The 17,585-nt window shown below is 41.3% G+C and overlaps 1 protein-coding gene across 6 annotated transcripts in view; it reads left to right on the top strand.

The window, feature by feature from the left end:
* Bicc1 (BicC family RNA binding protein 1) overlaps window positions 1-17,585 on the top strand; it is a 232,360-nt gene that overhangs the window by 59,811 nt on the left and 154,964 nt on the right. For 5 of the 6 annotated variants that reach the window (XM_021205081.2, XM_029542243.1, XM_029542246.1 and 2 more), the window contains one exon: window positions 16,351-16,397. The exons of the other annotated variant lie outside the window; for it this stretch is intronic. In XM_021205081.2, the coding sequence (XP_021060740.1) occupies window positions 16,351-16,397 (47 nt within the window). The remainder of the gene's footprint in view (window positions 1-16,350; window positions 16,398-17,585) is intronic. 6 annotated transcript variants of the gene reach the window in all.

The raw sequence follows: 17,585 nt of genomic DNA, 5'->3' as shown, positions 1-17,585 counted from the left end.
TCTCTCTCTGTGTGTGTGTGTGTCTGCCTCTCTGTGTCTATCTCTGTCCCTACCCCCCCTCTATTCCTTGCTCTACCTCATCCCTGGGGATATTTGGGTGTAGTGCCAGGCAAGTGGCTGGTTGCCTGAGTGGGGACATTTTCTTTTAAGCATTCTCAGGCCAGTTCCTGGGTTCCTTACATTTCAGCAGCAAGAGAGGACTGAGAGAAGGAATGATTTTATATGAACAGAAGCCACCAGTTGTGTCCATAGAGGTGCTCTGTGTAATTCTAATCATCTTTCACAAAAAAACCTAATTTAAGGGGGTGGGGGGAACTACCCGTATCTCTGTGCATTTTCTGATTCATTACATTCTTGGAACTTTTGATGAAGACTTTGAAACAGTTGCTGTAGCATGCTCACCATGAAGCCCAAGTCTCTGCTTTCCCATTGCTGGGCCAGACTTAGCTCCCTTTTATCTCCCATGATCCCCTGCAAGTAACGTTCTCAGAGTTCATTCAGAGCGTGACAGAGGTCTGCTCACAGCTCTTGCTGTAAGAACCAGAGTGTAACATGGCACCCTATTTTTCAAAATCATTTTTTGCTGGCTGGTGATTATTTTTGCAAAGGTGGTTATTTGGAAAGCCCACAGCTTGGGAAGTTCTGTTTATAGCCACCAAGTAGGTACAATTAAGCGGAAGGCATTTAATGTGGTGAGGACAGCTTCAGGGATTGGAGAGTCAGGCTGCTGTAGCCAGGGTTGGAGGGAGGTCTGACCAGAATGTGAGGGTTTGGGGCCTAAAGAGAGAGCTGAAAAGTGCACATTCATTTTGACTTCATCAAGCTTGAGATAACCTTTCTGGAGAGCTGAATTTAAAATGTGCACCTGGCTTTAATTAGATCTGCGAGTAATGACCGATTCACAGTATTTCTTGTTTCTCACAAACACTGGATGGTATAATTAGACTTAGGAAAACCCTTAGTTGGTTTTACTTTTTGTATACAATGTTTGGAAGAGCCTTTTTTTTTTTTAGCTTAAGAAGTTTATTTTCATGTGTGTGTGTGTACATGTGTGCACATACATGTACATGCGTGCACACACATTTGCACAATGCGTATGTGGATGTATGAGTGTAGGCGTGCATGTGAATATGGAGGTGAGAGGACAACTTTCGGGAGTTGACTTTCCCTTCCAGCTTGTATAGCATGCACTTTATCTGCTGAGTCATCTTGCCAGCACCCAGGAGTCATTTCCAATAGTATATCTATATTGTAAGAAAATTGAAGGCAATAAAATATAATCATAACCTAGACTTCTCCCTGAGTGTCTCTAGTTTGTGTGTGTGTATTTAAAGGATAATCATTAAAATCATATATTAGTTTTATGAGCTCCAAAAGTTATGCTTAGTTTATTATTTTTTTTAGTAGTTTAGTATATCATTTTCCTTAATTGTCATAAAATGTTTGACCGAATGCTTAAATCAGTGGTTCTCAACCTGTGGGTTGTGACTCCTTGAGGCACAAATGGCCCTTTTACAGGGCTCTCCTAAGACCATCTGTGTATCAGATATTTACATATGATTCACAACAGTAGAAAGTTACAGTTGTGAAGCAGCAATGAAATTTCTATGGTTAGGGAGGGGGAAGCCACCACAACCTGAGGAATAGTACTAAAGGGTCACAGCATGACGAAGGCTGAGAACCATTGGCCTAAAACTAAATTTTCTTAATTCTCACATCATTTCTCTCTTGGCTTTTGCTGACTATATGTTTGTCAGATGTACATATTTGTGTCAATAATGTTTCCATTTTTGAGGCCTGACTGCCTAGCAGTAGAATTACTGGGTCAAGTATAGAGAAATAAGTCATGCCTGCTATAGATCAAATTAGTCTACAAGATGCCTGTATATTATATGTAAAGTATTATATACAGATACCACTTATTGCTGATTATGACATTCTTAAATTTCAGAGCTGTATGCATTATAAAATAATCCCCCCTCTCGATAAAAGTCCCTGAGAGATCATATCTAAAAAGTGTGAGTTCAAGAATTACTTTTCAGAGCTGGAGAGATGGCTCATCCATTAAGAGCACTGGCCACTCTTCCAGAGGACCTGGGTTTAGTTCTCAGAACCCACTTGGCCACTGACAAATGCCTCTAAGTCCAGTTCCTGGGGATCTGCCACCCTCTTCTGGTGTTGGAGGGAACTGCATTTGCACTTATAATATGCAGGCAAAACACCCATGCACATAAAAGGAAGAAGAAAAGAAAGAAATAGGAAAAGAAAAGAACCTAAGAAATAATTGCTTTTTAAAGATTTCCAAAATTAACAGATTGCATTAGGTGGCAGCTCTCTAGCACCCCAGGGACAGAATGGTTTTGATAGAGGTTTCACTACACAGTCGCTCTGTCCCATTGCTTTGGGCCTGAGGCCATCATGGTGAGCACATGGCTGAGGAAACTTCTTCACATTCCAGAGGCCAGGAAGGAAGGGAGATGCTAATGGAGACTGTGCTTCGAAGGCTATGTCTATAAGGCCCTGACCTCATTTACCAGGCTCTACCCTTTCAAACCTCCACCTCATCACTTGCCAGGGCCAAGGATTTTAACTCTAGAACCCCCCCCCAGATCCAGATGATAGCAGACTCACCAAAACCAGAATGATGATCTAGAAGAGTTATTATTTTTACTTTATTATTTTAATTATGTGTTTCAGAATGAGAACTCAGAGTTGAACACCCAGAATTTCGTAGACTGTTGCCAACTGGCAGGAAACAAAGTCACCCTTACTCTTCCAGGAAAACCTGACTATCCTGAGGCAGATGGATATTCTGTACCTTTGACAGCCGAGTTCCTTGAACTTCAGAAAAACAAGTTTCAACAGTGTTAACAGCAGCTCACAAACCCATCCAGGAATACAAATACACACTGTCCTACTCTGCAACTTCAGTGGATACAGTTTAATCCAGATAGTCTGACTCTGTAACAATTCTGGGAATCCGAATGCATTTACGGCTTAGGATATGACCACCAGGTTTGCACTGTAGATGCACACACACATTTCTTGTCAGGAAATGGAGGTAATGGTGTCCTGTTCCAACTTTTATCTGAGGCCAAAGGCTATTACCCTAAAATTACTGTCTAGGCTTTATTTGAGATGGAAACCACATTTAAAGGTGATTCTTCTACCTACCAATGAAAAACAAATTCATGTTAACACAGCAAGGGCTTTAAATTGACTAAATTGTAATCAGATGTGAGCTTTGGAGCTGGCTGAACCAAAGCAAATGATGTTTTTTTTTTTTCTTTTGAGATATAAGTTGATGGCTTAGTCCTTCATCTTTTTTTTTTAACCTAAACATCTCAAGTGGAGGAGGCCTGTATAATTTTATATAAATAGGCTCATGATTTATCAGCCACAAAATGCTTAAGTTAGGAAATGAGATCCCTTGAATGTTTTCGTAGGCTTTCTGAGCGGGCTTGCCTTGATTTACAGTGACTTGATTATGCAAAGCCACAGTTTTCAGAAGGTTGAAGCAGAACCTGTTGGGACGGGTAGCCAGGTCCATGAGGAGTGACTACCGGTCTCGCCTTTGATTTTAGTCATTGCATGTGACTGTGGGTCACAGACTTGATCTTCTGGAGTGGGAGGATGTCCCCCAGTTCTTCTGGTCATCTGCCTGGTCATTCCAGAACTGGCCCTTCCAATGAGACAGCATGGGGCAGTCTTGCAGACACAAATAGAGGGGAGCAAATTTAGAGCTGAAAACGATTCTGTGTTCAAGCAAAATCATGTTTCTATGTAACTCCTTAGTCTTGAATGGCAGCTTTTTTTTTGTTATAATATTTTATGGTGAGCACCCTGGAGGGCACATGGCCTACCCATGTAGAGTGATGGGTGTTCTCAGGTTAACTCCTTGTTGGCATCTAAGTAACCATGTTTCTTTACGTCCCGAGGTGAAGACACAATGTAGATTCTGTGGAGAGGAACCACTTGCTGGGGTTATAGGAAGCTGACCTGAGTCTTAGTTGTTGGTGGTGCTATTTAAACCATTGAACTTCATATTCTCCCCAAACACAATTTAAAATATAGACAATACTAGGTCAAGAATGAAGTTAACCAAAAGCGTAATTTATAATTTTTATAATCTATGAAGGCTCAAACATTTCACCTTAGAATCTGTAGTTGTGATGTTGACTACTTTGAGTAGATACAATAGAGTATTATAGATTAGATCGCATGTAGACATCAGAGATTTAGTCTCAGACCTTTGGAGACTGGAAACCCTAAACTTAAGGAGCCTCTAGATTTGATTTCTTATCGCGTCCTACTTTGTGTTTCATAAGGGCTACCCTGGTGCTGGGCTTTGAAGTGTTGAAAGAGTTGAGGGATTGTCGTAGGTTCTGCTTTGTAAGGTCACTAATCTTTTTGATGACAGTGCCACATTCACATGTCCCAAAGGTGCCTAATTTAACCTTACATTCAGGGAGAGGGCTTCTTCACATAACTTTTTGAGAGAGCATTTGAGCCTGAACATAGTTAGGACAGGTAAGGTACATTTTTTTTTTTCTTTTCGAATTTTAAGCCAACATAGGCTAGTAGAGTAAAATCATCATCCAGCAATACATAAGTGATTTGAAAATGAGATGGTGTGAAGTGGCTTATGGGACAATAATGTCTTTTTCCTGCGATGTCTTGTTTCTTGGTTTCAACCATGTTTTGTTTGTGTTGTTTCAGGCTTCATACCTGTCTGTTTCCTGAATTGCTTAGATGTATAGCTTCTGCCCATTAGTTAATATTAGATATCTTCAATATATAGGAGAGGTCATCTTCTTATATGTAGATGTCTTATATAGGAGGAAGGATCCAGTTTCCCCTCTCTTCCCTTTTTTTCCCCTCAGTATTTTGAATATCAAGTTTAGTTAATGCTGTATTCAGTATTTACACTTTCTGTTGTTACCTGAACATGTTGGAGAATATACAAGTACTATATTTTTGTCAGAAGTTTGTTTTTCCTTGAATTGGTAATTGCCTTATTATTTTTCTGCAGCTCTAACAGGTTGCTTTTTTCTTTTTTTTCTTTTTTCTTTTGCCTAGTACAAATTCTTTCCACACCCTTTAAATCCTTTTAAATTTATCCTTTCCCACATAGTATGTCATCAGATAACAAATCAGTTACTTAAAAGAAAAAAAATCCACCTTTCTATGACACTGACAACTTGCCCTCTTGAAGCCTGTTGTTCCTCTTCTTCTTTTACTTTAAAATCTGTGACCATATTTTCTCTCCATCTGGGGGACTCATCCCAGGGACTTGTATTTGTTAGGCAAGAGCTCTATCACTGAGTTAAATCCCAACCACCTTCCTGTACCCCTTCCTTCTGGGCTGGCTTTCATGCCAGTGCCTCTGAGACGTGGAGATTTTGCTTCTGTCTTTGAAAGCTCCCCCACAAGCCTTTCTTTATTTGGTTCCAAGTTTCCCGAGTTAAGGAAAGTCCTGGGCTCTCTTGGTTCACTACTTTACCTTGCTACCAGTGAAAGTTTCAGGAAGAGGATTTCTGTTTTGTTTTGTTTCTTTGTCAACTTTGCAAGCCCAATGGCATTGTTACATCCTTCTTCTCTGCTGAGACTTCAGCCAAATAAGGAATTTTGGGTTGAACATTGTTTCCTCTCAGCACTTAGGGCTTCTCTCCATCATCAGGAAGCTTCCTGGGGCTTGAATAAAAGTTCTGATTCCATCCTAATTGGCTATGACTGTTTATTTATTTATTTATTTATTTATGGTTTGGTTTTTGGTCTTCCTGGAAGCTTTTAGGGTAATTTCTCTTTCAGATAATTGTGAAATTTCAGAAGCATATGCCTTTACTTGAGTGATTTTTCATTCAGTTGTAAATATAGTTAGCCTTGTAAATCGGGGAATACCACTTTATTCTGGAGGATGTCTATTCTATCTGATTTTAAAAATAGTTAATATTTTATGTATTTTCACAGGAATGTACAGTTGGTTGTAGACTCTTGGATTGACATTTAACAATGTGTGTGTTTTCTTTTTGGGAACACACACACACACACACACTCCAGTAGAACTGGACTGTTTCCATATTGTCTTAGGGTTTTACTGCTGTGAACAGACACCATGACCAAGGTAACCCTTATAAGGACAACATTTAATTGGGATTGGCTTACAGGTTCAGAGGTTCAGTCTATTATCATCAAGGCAGGAGCATGACAATGTCCAGGCAGGCATGGTGCAGGAGGAGCTGAGAGTTCTACATCTTCATCTCAAGGCCTCTAAGAGAAGACCCACTTCCAGGCAGCTAGGACTCTGGGGTATTAACCCCCCCCCCACACACACACACAGTGACTCACCTACTCCAACAAGACCACACCTCCTTATAATGTGAATTCCTATCCAAGCATATACAAACCATCAAACATATTTGATTGTAAGGAATTTCTCTCTTGTTCTTTAGATGTTCCAAAATTTTCTTTTGTTCATTATTATCTCCTTTCTGATAGTGTTAATTGGAAATAAAGACATTCTCCTCTCCCTTTTCTTCCCCAGTGCCTTCTCCTTTTTTCTCCTCTTTCCCCCTCCTCTTATTTCTTTTCCTTCACCCCTTTTTCTTCCCAGCCTAGTCTCCTTCTCCATCCCCCTTTATGTTTTGCTTGTCTTCTTGCCTCTGTGGCTAAGAGCATGAGATGAAAGGAGATCAATTGTTAATTCATGGGAATTTGGGCCAGGGGTTCAAGTAAGCAACAGAATGGATACAGTAACTTCAGATAGGCTCTGAAGCTGTTTTTAAAGCTGCTTTCCCCTGAAACAGTGTTTTCTGGACACAACCAGACTTAACACACATATAACCCACAGAGACTATGGCAGCACACACAGGGCCTGCACAGGTTCAAGACGGGCCAGACAGGGTCCTAGAGCTGAGAAGGGCAAAGTGGACACAAGCTCCCACCCCTCACCCAGAAGCTATCTCCACTTGTTATCTGCTCTGAAAGGAAACATTGGTTTTCTCAAATGAAATCTTACTGGGTATATAAACCACATTTCAGGTAGGCCCCATGCCCAGCAGTACATGGCCATGCCAACACAGAAATGAACTCAATGGTATTTTTGTGGACTGTTTTTCTCATATGGTTTTGTTTGGGATATTTTTGTCTTCACGGCCTTTCCTCTTTTTGTTTTTGTGTTTTTTAAATTGTTTCTTGAGCTTTTTATATGTGTTTGTTTTATTTATTTTTAAGTTTTACCCTGGTTCTCCTTGCTGGCTTGTTTGTTTTCTGAAGACAGAAGAACAAAGGATGTGGAGTTGGGTGGCTGGGGTGTGTGGAGGATCTGGATTGGGAAAGGGAAACCTATGATCAGAATGTTGTATAAATTTTATTTCAATTATATACTATATATATATATATATATATATATATATATATATATATATAATTTGCATTTCCAGCCAACTATTTTAACAAAATTAAGAGTGATGACAAAGACTATATAAGTCATTGGAGGAGTTCTGATCTACTTGAGCCACTGAGGACCACTGGGGTTTTTGTAAGGTGTCTAACTATACTGTCCAACACATGGATAACACATCCAATTTCTTGGGATGACGAAGCCTTGCTGATATCCTAGTTCTGGTCAGAGTCTCAGTGATTGCTCCTCTATACTCAGAGTCCAAAGCTCTCTATTATCTATGAGATTTTTGTATCAGAAAACATCGATTATTATAAATGTAAGTTAATAGATATCCACAAAAATCTGAGCTCATACTACGTGCACACATGTCAACAGATTAACATGAACCTTCCTCGTAATTGGGGGAGCGTCTGCTCAGACCCATTACATTGTGGTTTGACTATGATACCTTTCTTGTGGACTTCTTTCAGCACACATCTCTGGAATTTCCGTCCAACTGGTCAACCACAGCTTGGGTCATGGCAAAGTCATCTGTTGAGGCTCTGTTCTTAGCTATGGCATTCCTAAAGCATCACTGAGCCTAGCTAACACTGTCTTACAACTCTGGGTGTTTGTATAGCACCGGTCTCATTCAAACCATTTTGTCAATAATAGCTAAAGGATATTCATCGCCTTTGTATAGTTTCACAGGGTGCTGGACACCTAGCATCCCACAGTGAACTTACACAACCTTCTGGTCAAGCCACCCTGTCCAACCCAGCAGTCACTAGTTACATGTGACTGTGAGAACATGAGACACATAGTCTGAGAGTTCAGAAGCACAGGATGAACAGAGCAAACAGAGGACTTTAAAGATAGAGCAAGCCAAAAGCCTCACTGATGTTGGACTCCATGTCAAAATGATAAGACCTTTATATAGAAGACTAAACAGATATTACTAGTAAAACTGATTTCACCTGCTTGATCTCCAACCTTCTTAATATGGTTACAAAACTTGGAATTGCATCAGAGGTGAACATCATCTTTCCACTCTACTGCAGCACGCCGGGGACTAATGATTCACTTTTGTGTTATACAACAAGGACCAGAAAGATGTGAGTGGCAAGTTCAGCCCCAGGCTCAGAAGGACTTAAGACAAGAAACATTTCCACATGATGGGAACCAGCAAAATGAAACCTAGTCTGTAGTTAATCTTAAATTCCTGGGGACATTTGAAAGAGGGAAGACAAGGGTTTGTTGGTATTGTTGGGAAGGCAGGAAGTATTGGATCAGTTTGAATGTAGCATGCAACATTGATGTTCATTTCTTTAATGTCTAGCCTAACCTACAGCCATGAAACCATTTAAGAGTTTTATGTGGATGGCTGTTTAATGGGCTGAAGTTTATATTTCTTCTGGTTTGCAATAACACGACAATAGGCAAGTCAACTTGTTTCAAATCAGAAACAAATGTGTTCCAGGCACATCTGAAGGTCTGTAGATAGGGGCTGTCTGGTTTACTATCTTTCCCACAAAACCGGGGTCTGGGGAGGGCATGCATGCTTTCCATCTGGGCTACATAAAAACTTTGTCATCCAAGATCTGAGCAATGCCAGTGCTTTGGTCTTGAAAGTACCAGCAGGTCTGGGACTCGGGTCTGGCAGGATGCTCTCTGTTCCCACTGTGCTCCTCTGATATGGTGCTGTCTGTCCTGCCTCCTCAATTAGTCTCTGTCTCATATATTTTCCTGGCTGCCTTCTATGCTGAAATGACACTGTCACAAGCCAATAGTGGCAATAACTTGTTTCACTCTTCAGTAGGAAGGTAGATTTGAGAATGATTTTATCCCAAACCCAAGAACTGAAGCAAGCTATTTAAATTCTTTTTCTAAAAGATTACCAAGGAATGACAGTGTTTCTACCCTTCAGATGAGAACTGTGAGCATTTTGAGCTTATTTTCTGGGCTTTCCTAACATATATACACACACAGAAATAACATGTATGTGTTCATGTACACATTGTTATACAAGATGGCCACCATCCTGTGATTTCTCTGTATATATGTGTGTGTATGTATGTTTGTATGTGTGTGTGTGTAGATATAGATATGGATATAGATATAGATATGGAGATAGATATAGATATATATATGGAGATATATATATATAGTATCTTGATCATACTTCTTCCATCCCTCAGGTTTCTATCCCTCTCAGAATCTCCTTACATCCCTAACCATTTGACTTCCTTGGAGGAAATTGATTTTCCCTTTGCAAGAGGATGTCAGTTGGAAATAGATTCTTGGTTAGGGGTGGGCGCCCCTGTCTTCCTGTGAAGACCCCATGCATGCTGCCATGGTATCTGTGAGTTAATATGTTGTCAGTTCTGTTGCATCTGGAAGACACTGGTTACTTTGAATCCCCATCACCTCTCAGCCATAGAAGGTCTCCACTGTCTCTTCTGCATAGCTCCCTGAGCCTTGGGGAAGGGTTTGATGAAGACATCCCATTGAGGGCGGAGTGCTTCTAAGTCTCTTGTTCTCTGTACATTGTCTACTTGTGGCTTCTGTGTCGATTGCCATTCACTGTTCGAAGCTTTTCTGATGTGGGTTGAGCAAGGCACTGATCTATGGGTGGAGCCCTATGATGCCAGGAGTCATTTTAGTGGCGTGTTTCTTTAGCAGAGTAGTAGCAGGTTTTCCCTTAGGCCAACAGCCTAGTTTATGCCACAGTGGAACCAGTATATCTTGCAGGAATTGTAGGTTGCAGGTTTTATAGCTGGGTTAGTGTTTACCTTTCTCCTATGGTAGAAGCCTATTCCCCTTTCAGTATAACTAGCCAGCTCCCGGGAATTTTTCCGGAAATGGCTTAGCGTGCAGAATACAATGTATGGTACAGCTTTTTTTTTTTTTTCCCCCATAGCTAAGTTAAAGCGATTGGTAATTAAATATTTTAGAAACATTTTAGGCAAGAATGGTGCTTCTTGCACAGAAAAGTTTGTCCGTGGAGCAACCAGAAAGCAACTTTGTTGCTCGTATGCTCTAGTAGGTTGTGCTCCAAGTAAAAAAGCATTCAAACAAAACTTGCTGAGATGGATCTAAAAACCGGGCTGGCTGGAGAGTTGTCTCAGGAGGTAGAGTGCTCACTGCTGTGCAGTGCATGGACCTGAATTCACGTTCCCAGAACTCATGTAAAGCAGGGCAGGGTAGTGTGGGTCTGTCATCTCAGTCCTCCTCTGTGGGGGACAGGGACTTCCCCAGAGGACTTCAGAGTTATTGTGGTGGATTCACAAAGACGCTATCTGAGATAAGCTGACTGACACCCGAGGTTGTCCTCTGTCTGATCTGTGACATATGTACACAGTTGCACATACCTCTCTCTCTCTCTCTCTCTCTCTCTCTCTCTCTCTCTCTCTCTCTCTCTCTCTCTCTCTCTCACAGGTGAAAAGGAAACAGGAATGTATATACTTGAAAAAATCATTTTACAGTTATTAAAAATATTACATTTATTTATTTGTGTGTGTGTGTGTGTTTGTGGTGCATACTACAACATGCTTATAGAGGTCAAAGGACAACTTGTGTGTGTTCTTTTTCTCCTTCAACCTTGTGGGACCCAGGGATCAAACTCAGGTCATCAGACTTGGTGGCAAGTGCTCTTACCACTGAGCCGTCTTGCTGGACTACAATTATTGTTTTTAATTTAAGATTTTTGTTTTGTTCAAGGAAATTTCATTGTTTGTCTAGGTCATGTTGTAAGATACTTCATATTATGTTTTAACTCTAAAATTCCTCATCCCTGTGTTTTTAGACTTTGGGTCCACAAAGCATCAAATGCTATGAAAGAAAAACAGTGGGAAAGGAAAAAGATATTTAAACAGAAGTTTCCTTGAGCCCTAGGAAGACTTTCAAAAAGAACCCCCAACCCCTTTAATTCAGTAATTACCCAGGAGTGCTCTGGAGTTGGGGGGCCGTTCTGGTAATGGTTTACACCTGTTTCAACCTCTCCCGCTTTTATTGGCAGGGACTATGCCATCCCATATTTCTTGTGAGGTAAAAATATGAAATAAAACATGGCAGAGCCCTGGAGAAACTATAATAAACATAAAAAATGAATTGTTCAGCTCAAAACATGAAACTCCTTGCCTGCACATTTAGCCAACCATATTTCAGTAGTATCGAAGGAATTTAATCCTGGAGTTGTGTGTCAGGAAAGGTGGAGGCAGCTGCTTTCATTGGCAGGAAAAAGCCAAGGTTTTAAAAATCCAGGAGAAGTAAGCTTTGGAACATCTTGCCAGTGTGATATTGTAAAGATTGGTGAAAAAATAAAAATAACATTAAATTGTGATGCACTTTCCATGTTTTTGTGGGAGAAGGGGACAAAGAAGTCTTATTGTGTAAGGTTGCAGGCTTAAGCTTAAGGGAGAATAGTTTTCCCACAGAACATAAGAAGACTTCAGTGGTCATCAAGCAACCCCCACAACATAGAGCATAGGCCGATTTATTTCATAGGCAACATTTTCCTGTCCAAACATATTGAAATGCTTTGGGTTAAGATAGTATTGTGTTTCTTATTCTTCCCTTGGAATACAGCGCTCTGGTGGTCCGTCCAAAGTCCTCTTTCCTGATCAGGGATAGCAGTAGCTCAGCTGTGCTGCCTCCCCATGGGGAAAGAACTGGATGTAGCTTCTATTACAAGAAGAGAAATAATCAAATCCGTGTAAAGTTTAATCTGGACAGCACTGGCGGTATGCAAAGGTTTCTGGGAAGGTTGGTGGTCGAGCTAAGTTGCCATTCTGCTTTTGCCCCACTGGTTGGGTGGCTTTGGCTGTTACAGCATGGTGAGGGGTGTAGGCTGAATAAGGGTCGGGACATGGCTGCTTCTTTTCCTTGGCAGAGGCCCCAGATATTTGTGGACGGAGAGTAACCGTCCCTGTTTTATCATGGGTCTATAGACTTAGCATGTCAAACGTCTCGAGTTTACATTGAGACAAACATTCCATGCTGATCTTGCCCCTCTCCCCTCAAACTGTAAACTTGGGGTCTTCATGCTGAGAACATCGGGTACATTTGAGAGGAGGACTCTCCCGTTAGAGCTCTGAAGGACCCATGTTTGAGAGAAGAGAAGGCAGGGGCATGCTGTTCAATCTCGACTTCTACAGCCTCGATGGATGTGTTTCACAGAGTCAGTAGAAGTCCCCAAGGAGGTCCAGCAACCTCAGGCCGAAGTACAGAGCGTTCTTAAAACATGTCAGGCATAGATGAGCCCAAAGTGGCGTCTGAGACAATGATCCAACCAAGCATCCAACCAGGGTGTTTTGCCTTGACTGTAGGAGCTTAGGAAACATGCACATGAGAATTTAAGGAAAGCCAGGCTCATCTGTAATTTCTCGTCCAGCTGGCTTCCCTTGCTAGACCTACCTATTTGTGAATTCCATCCTCAGTTATCCTGTAGATGCATGGTTCCACAGAGCTTATGTTCAAGGACCCTTAACAAGAGCTTAAAGCTTCTTGTCAAGGCCCATGACATCCACCTGGCTTTGTCACCTCACACACACATGGCAGCAGTTCACATCATCACAAGAGGCTTGAGTACCACAATAATGCATTGCTGGATCCTATTTGCTGCAATAAATTTAATGACTGCCTATTTTTAATTATTCATTTTATGATTACCTGTTAATTGTTAATCTCTTACTGTGTTCAATTTACAAATTAAGCTTTATGCTAGGTATCTGTATGAAGGGACAAGTTGGCATAGCTAGGGTTTCTTATCTGAGGTTCAGTCCTCTATCTGTAGCCTTAGATTACCCCTTATAGACTGGGGTGGAGGGGTGTTCTACAGAAATTTATAGAGTCAAAGAGGGCTGTGATCTTTAATACCAGTGAACATCCAGTTGTGGCTCCCTGGCCTGCTGTTCCTTTTCAAATCCCATCTACAGTCTAATAATATGTATTTCTGATCAATCTTTAGTGTTCTACTCAGTTCTAGAACATAGGCCATTATATATTGGTTCCAATTAGAGAAGTTTCCTTGCTGTTGTTCTTTGAAGGTATTTTGAGGCTATGACATGGTGAGCTGACCCTGAGTAGAGCAGTCTCCTGAAGGGAACATCTGTAGAAGTAGATGACCTTTGCCTTGGGGACTTGACATTTGCAGATACTTGCTCTGAAGGAGAGTATACAGTCGAAGAAAAATTTTTTTCCAGTGTGGACTTTGGAAAATATCTGAAATGCTAAATGTTCTCTCTCTAAGGGAACCCTTGATGTCACTAGATTTCTTTCAAATCTTGTTGTACTTGCTACTTTATTTCCATGAAGTTGTCAGTGAGTGAACACATCCCTCTTCAACTATTTTTATCTTCAAGTAAGGACTTTGCTCAAGAGTTGGTTGGCCAGAAATGTCTCCAAGACGTGTGCTGTTTGGTTAATATCCTTGGGCTAGGCTGTCAGTTTTATCCTGCTAGAAGAAACCCTTCAGACCCTCCAGCTGGGGTCGATCAGTTGTTCTGAATTCAGAATTCAGTTCTACTTTTTTTTTTTAGTATTTTAGTATTTTAGTATTGACATGATGTCTCCAAGTTAGGCAGTTGACCCCACAGAATAAACACCAGGCTTTCTCAATGGCAGGGCCACTGAGTGTGCATTGACTGTATGGGGTTGGTGCAGAGAGGGGAGGAGTATAAAGGGGTTGGCTTCAGGGATTAGTGTCTATTGCTGATGAGATGAACTGCCACCATTCTATTGGCCTGAAGCAGATGCCATTCATCATCTTACAGTTCAGAGGTTAGACATCTGCAGTGGATCTCTCTGGGCCGAAGTCAAGGTTTTGGCAGGACCAAGTCACCTCAGAGGCTGTAGGAATCCTGCATTTCTTTGACTTCTAGTTCTGAAAGCCATATGTATTCTTTCTCTTGTGGCCCCCGCCTCCTCTTTCAGGGCTTTCTCCTTATTGATCTCTGTACCTTCTGTTGCCTTTACTGTCACGATGTTGTGTCGTATCCTGATTCTCATGCTTCGTTATTTTAAGGAAGGTTATTTGGATAACTCAGGCAATCTTCCTCCCTCTATTATGTAATTTCAGGTCCCAGAGGTTAGGATATGAGTTTCTTTCTTATTTCAACCCCACCACATATTAGATAGACTTATTATATTTCATTTTAGCTCCTGTTTTCATTTATCTAATTGTCTTTGGAAATTCCAGAAACATGTTTTCTGTTCTGTTGTTTTGATAGAAGAAATGCTAGTTAAAAAAACAAAATAAGCACTTACATATAAGTAGTGAAATTTCAGTTGATGAAAGAAGAATTTAAGCTTTATTAGTTGTTTCTTCCATTTGTGAGACTCACAGTAGGGGCTTGTCACAACTTAATGACAATTGTCATTCTTAAGGGGACATTTCTTGCATCTTTAGTCATTTTAATAAGTGCTATGAACATGTGCATGTGAACAAACATGTGCATCTACAGGCACATACACACATATACACACATATAAATACCCACATACACAAATACTAATACATGCATATACATACACAAATACATGCATATACATACACATATTCATGTCTTTATACACATTACTCATGTATACATATGGCCATGTGGACACGTGCATACATGCATGTATTCACATATACACATTCCCACATGTGCACAAACATACAAACATGCTACACAGAGTATGTGTCTGGGTTACCGTACCTTCTGGACTTTAACATCCAGGAGCTGGTGCTTCTGCTTCTGAGTTTTTGCCTGACCAGTCACCACTACTACATCTTTGCATCTCTTGTTAGAAAGATTCATCTTGGGACTGTGTGATAACCATGATAACCTTGTGCTGAAGGCTAAGTCTCAGCAATTCTAATGTGCTGAGGCTAAGTCTCCTCTCCAATTTTCCACTCATCACCGAAAGCCAATTAAAATGCCCACAGGTCACAGGGTGTTTCAGGACATCATAACAAGCCCCTCGTCCCACATTAAGTTCGCTGTTGGTCTTGACCTTGACTCCCATTGCTTATTCTTATGTTGCCACGTTTCCTGCTGTGGGAGCGAATGGAGGAGGGGATTGAAGTATTGCAAGAGATGAACTGAGGTCCCAGTATGGCATTTAGTCATTTAAACTATTGACATAAAACACAGCCCTCACCTCAAAGAGAGTAAGTCTATTCTGAAGCCAAACATGAGTGACTTGACCTGGGGACATGGATTCAGGTTATCCCAAGGAACGTGTTCCTACAAGGAAATGGTTTTATGAAGAGCTTTTAGTAACAGACAAAAGACCTATTTCTAAGGCACTTTTGCAAGTGGATTGGTTGGAATATCGGCACCTGGGTTGCATGGAAGTGGGGAACCTGCTGTAGTCTCAGATGCTAAGGACCCTCTTTGCTTGTGAAGCTAGCAGTTTGCTAAGTTAATATAGTTACAAAAGGCGTCACCCCGATGATCACAAGGATGTTGCTTCAGACACAGATGTGTGATCAGTGAATTAACAGGACCTAAAGATAACCCAAACTTTCCAAGTCTCTACATTCAATTAGTTCTTGCCAGATATCCGATATAGGCATACATGTTTCCTCCATGGAAACTTCAGTTCCCATGAGCATAAAACTTAACCAGCTCAGAAGTGGGCTGAATAGGATATGCCCTGTTGCCTGAAATCCATTACAGATGGGAAGTATGGGGAACTATAGCTTTGATTATGGTTCATTCTTCCATATGGTTCATTATGGAAGGGTAGGGCAGCTTCCATCTAATGTGGAGACAGACTCTCATGCATCTTCCACTCAATCAAGGATGGGTAATCAATGAGATGTTGTATCTCATGCTTCAATAATTTTGCATCCCCGATGAAGCCAGGATGGGATTGTCTTTATCTTTGTGATCACAGCCCTGGTGCTTGAGGGTTTTAAATATAAACATTGAAAATGAGGAAAGTCTTTTTAAATGTGTACATATTTTTACTTACAGCTGCAGCTGAAGGAAAAGGCCGAAGTGGGGAAGACTTTTTTCAAAAGGTGAGTGGCCTTTTGCTCTTCTCTGGCTTGGGGAAATCACCTTGTGTCTGCGGCTACAGCAGTGATTCCTGGCTGGTTTCTCACACCCAGACCAACACCAACCTCTTCAGTTCCTCTGCGCTTGGCATGTTCCTGCTCACACCGGGTCTGGCCTAGAGCTGGGTGGGCGTCTCTCGCACTGTCCTTCTTTCTGGTGAGCAGAGCATGGGTTGGGGTTTGTAACAAGTGACAGGATGTCTCTTCAGACCTGCTTGCTCAATGTCGGGATCATGCCCGTTCTGTCTCCTCTATTCCCTGAACGTTCCGATCGTCAGTGAAGCCAGTGGGGCCCATCACACACATAGCAAGGAGAACTGTGATCAGGCCCAGTTGTGAAGATGATGATGAGAATTAGAACTCGAGTTCTCTTCCTCAGAAAGCCTTTGGTTTGGGAGGAGGCTTTTCCTTCTGAAAAGATGGGCTGAAGTCCATGGTTTTCATTCCCTTTCTCCTCGTATCATTGTGCTCAAACCCCTGCATCTGGATTTGGAGAGCACATTGGGAGAGACAGCCACAGCAGAGGAAGCTGGGTATGTGGATGAGGTTAAATAATAATGGGGAGAGGACCGTTGGGAAGTCTTCTTTCTTGTGTTTTCCATACGGTCCATGTTTTGTGGTGTGAGGAATGGGTATCAAATTCATCATTCATCTGTGGCTCCATCCAAAAGTTGTAAAAGAGGCTTCCTTATACCTGGGGCTCAAACTCTTTCTCTATTTTGAAAGTATTTACCTGTCATAAGCTGCGTGCTGGAGAGAAGAAAACCAGCCAGGCAAGTGTACGTGCTACCTTAGGGGACTACATGGTACCTGGTGTATATGTATATATATGTATATGTGTGCATATATCTAGTTTCCCATAGTGACACATCCGTGCTCCTGCCCATCTGAGACAAGATCTTTTTCAGCCCAGGATAGACTTAAACTCAAGGCAGTTCTCTTGTCTCCGAATCAGTGCTGGATTGCAGGGGTGAACTGGTATATCTGGTGATCACTGTGTGTCTGTAAAGGGACATACATGCCCTCTCTTCTAACAGTTGGGGTCTCTTGGTCTCTCTCTCTCTTTCTCTTTCTCTTTCTCTTTCTCTTTCTCTTTCTCTTTCTCTTTCTCTTTCTCTTTCTCTTTCTCTTTCTCTTTCTCTTTCTCTTTCT

The sequence above is a fragment of the Mus pahari genome, chromosome 9 (genome assembly GCF_900095145.1).
Source record: "Mus pahari chromosome 9, PAHARI_EIJ_v1.1, whole genome shotgun sequence".
Taxonomy (NCBI): domain Eukaryota; kingdom Metazoa; phylum Chordata; class Mammalia; order Rodentia; family Muridae; genus Mus; species Mus pahari.
This window is presented reverse-complemented; position numbering and strand designations above follow the sequence as displayed.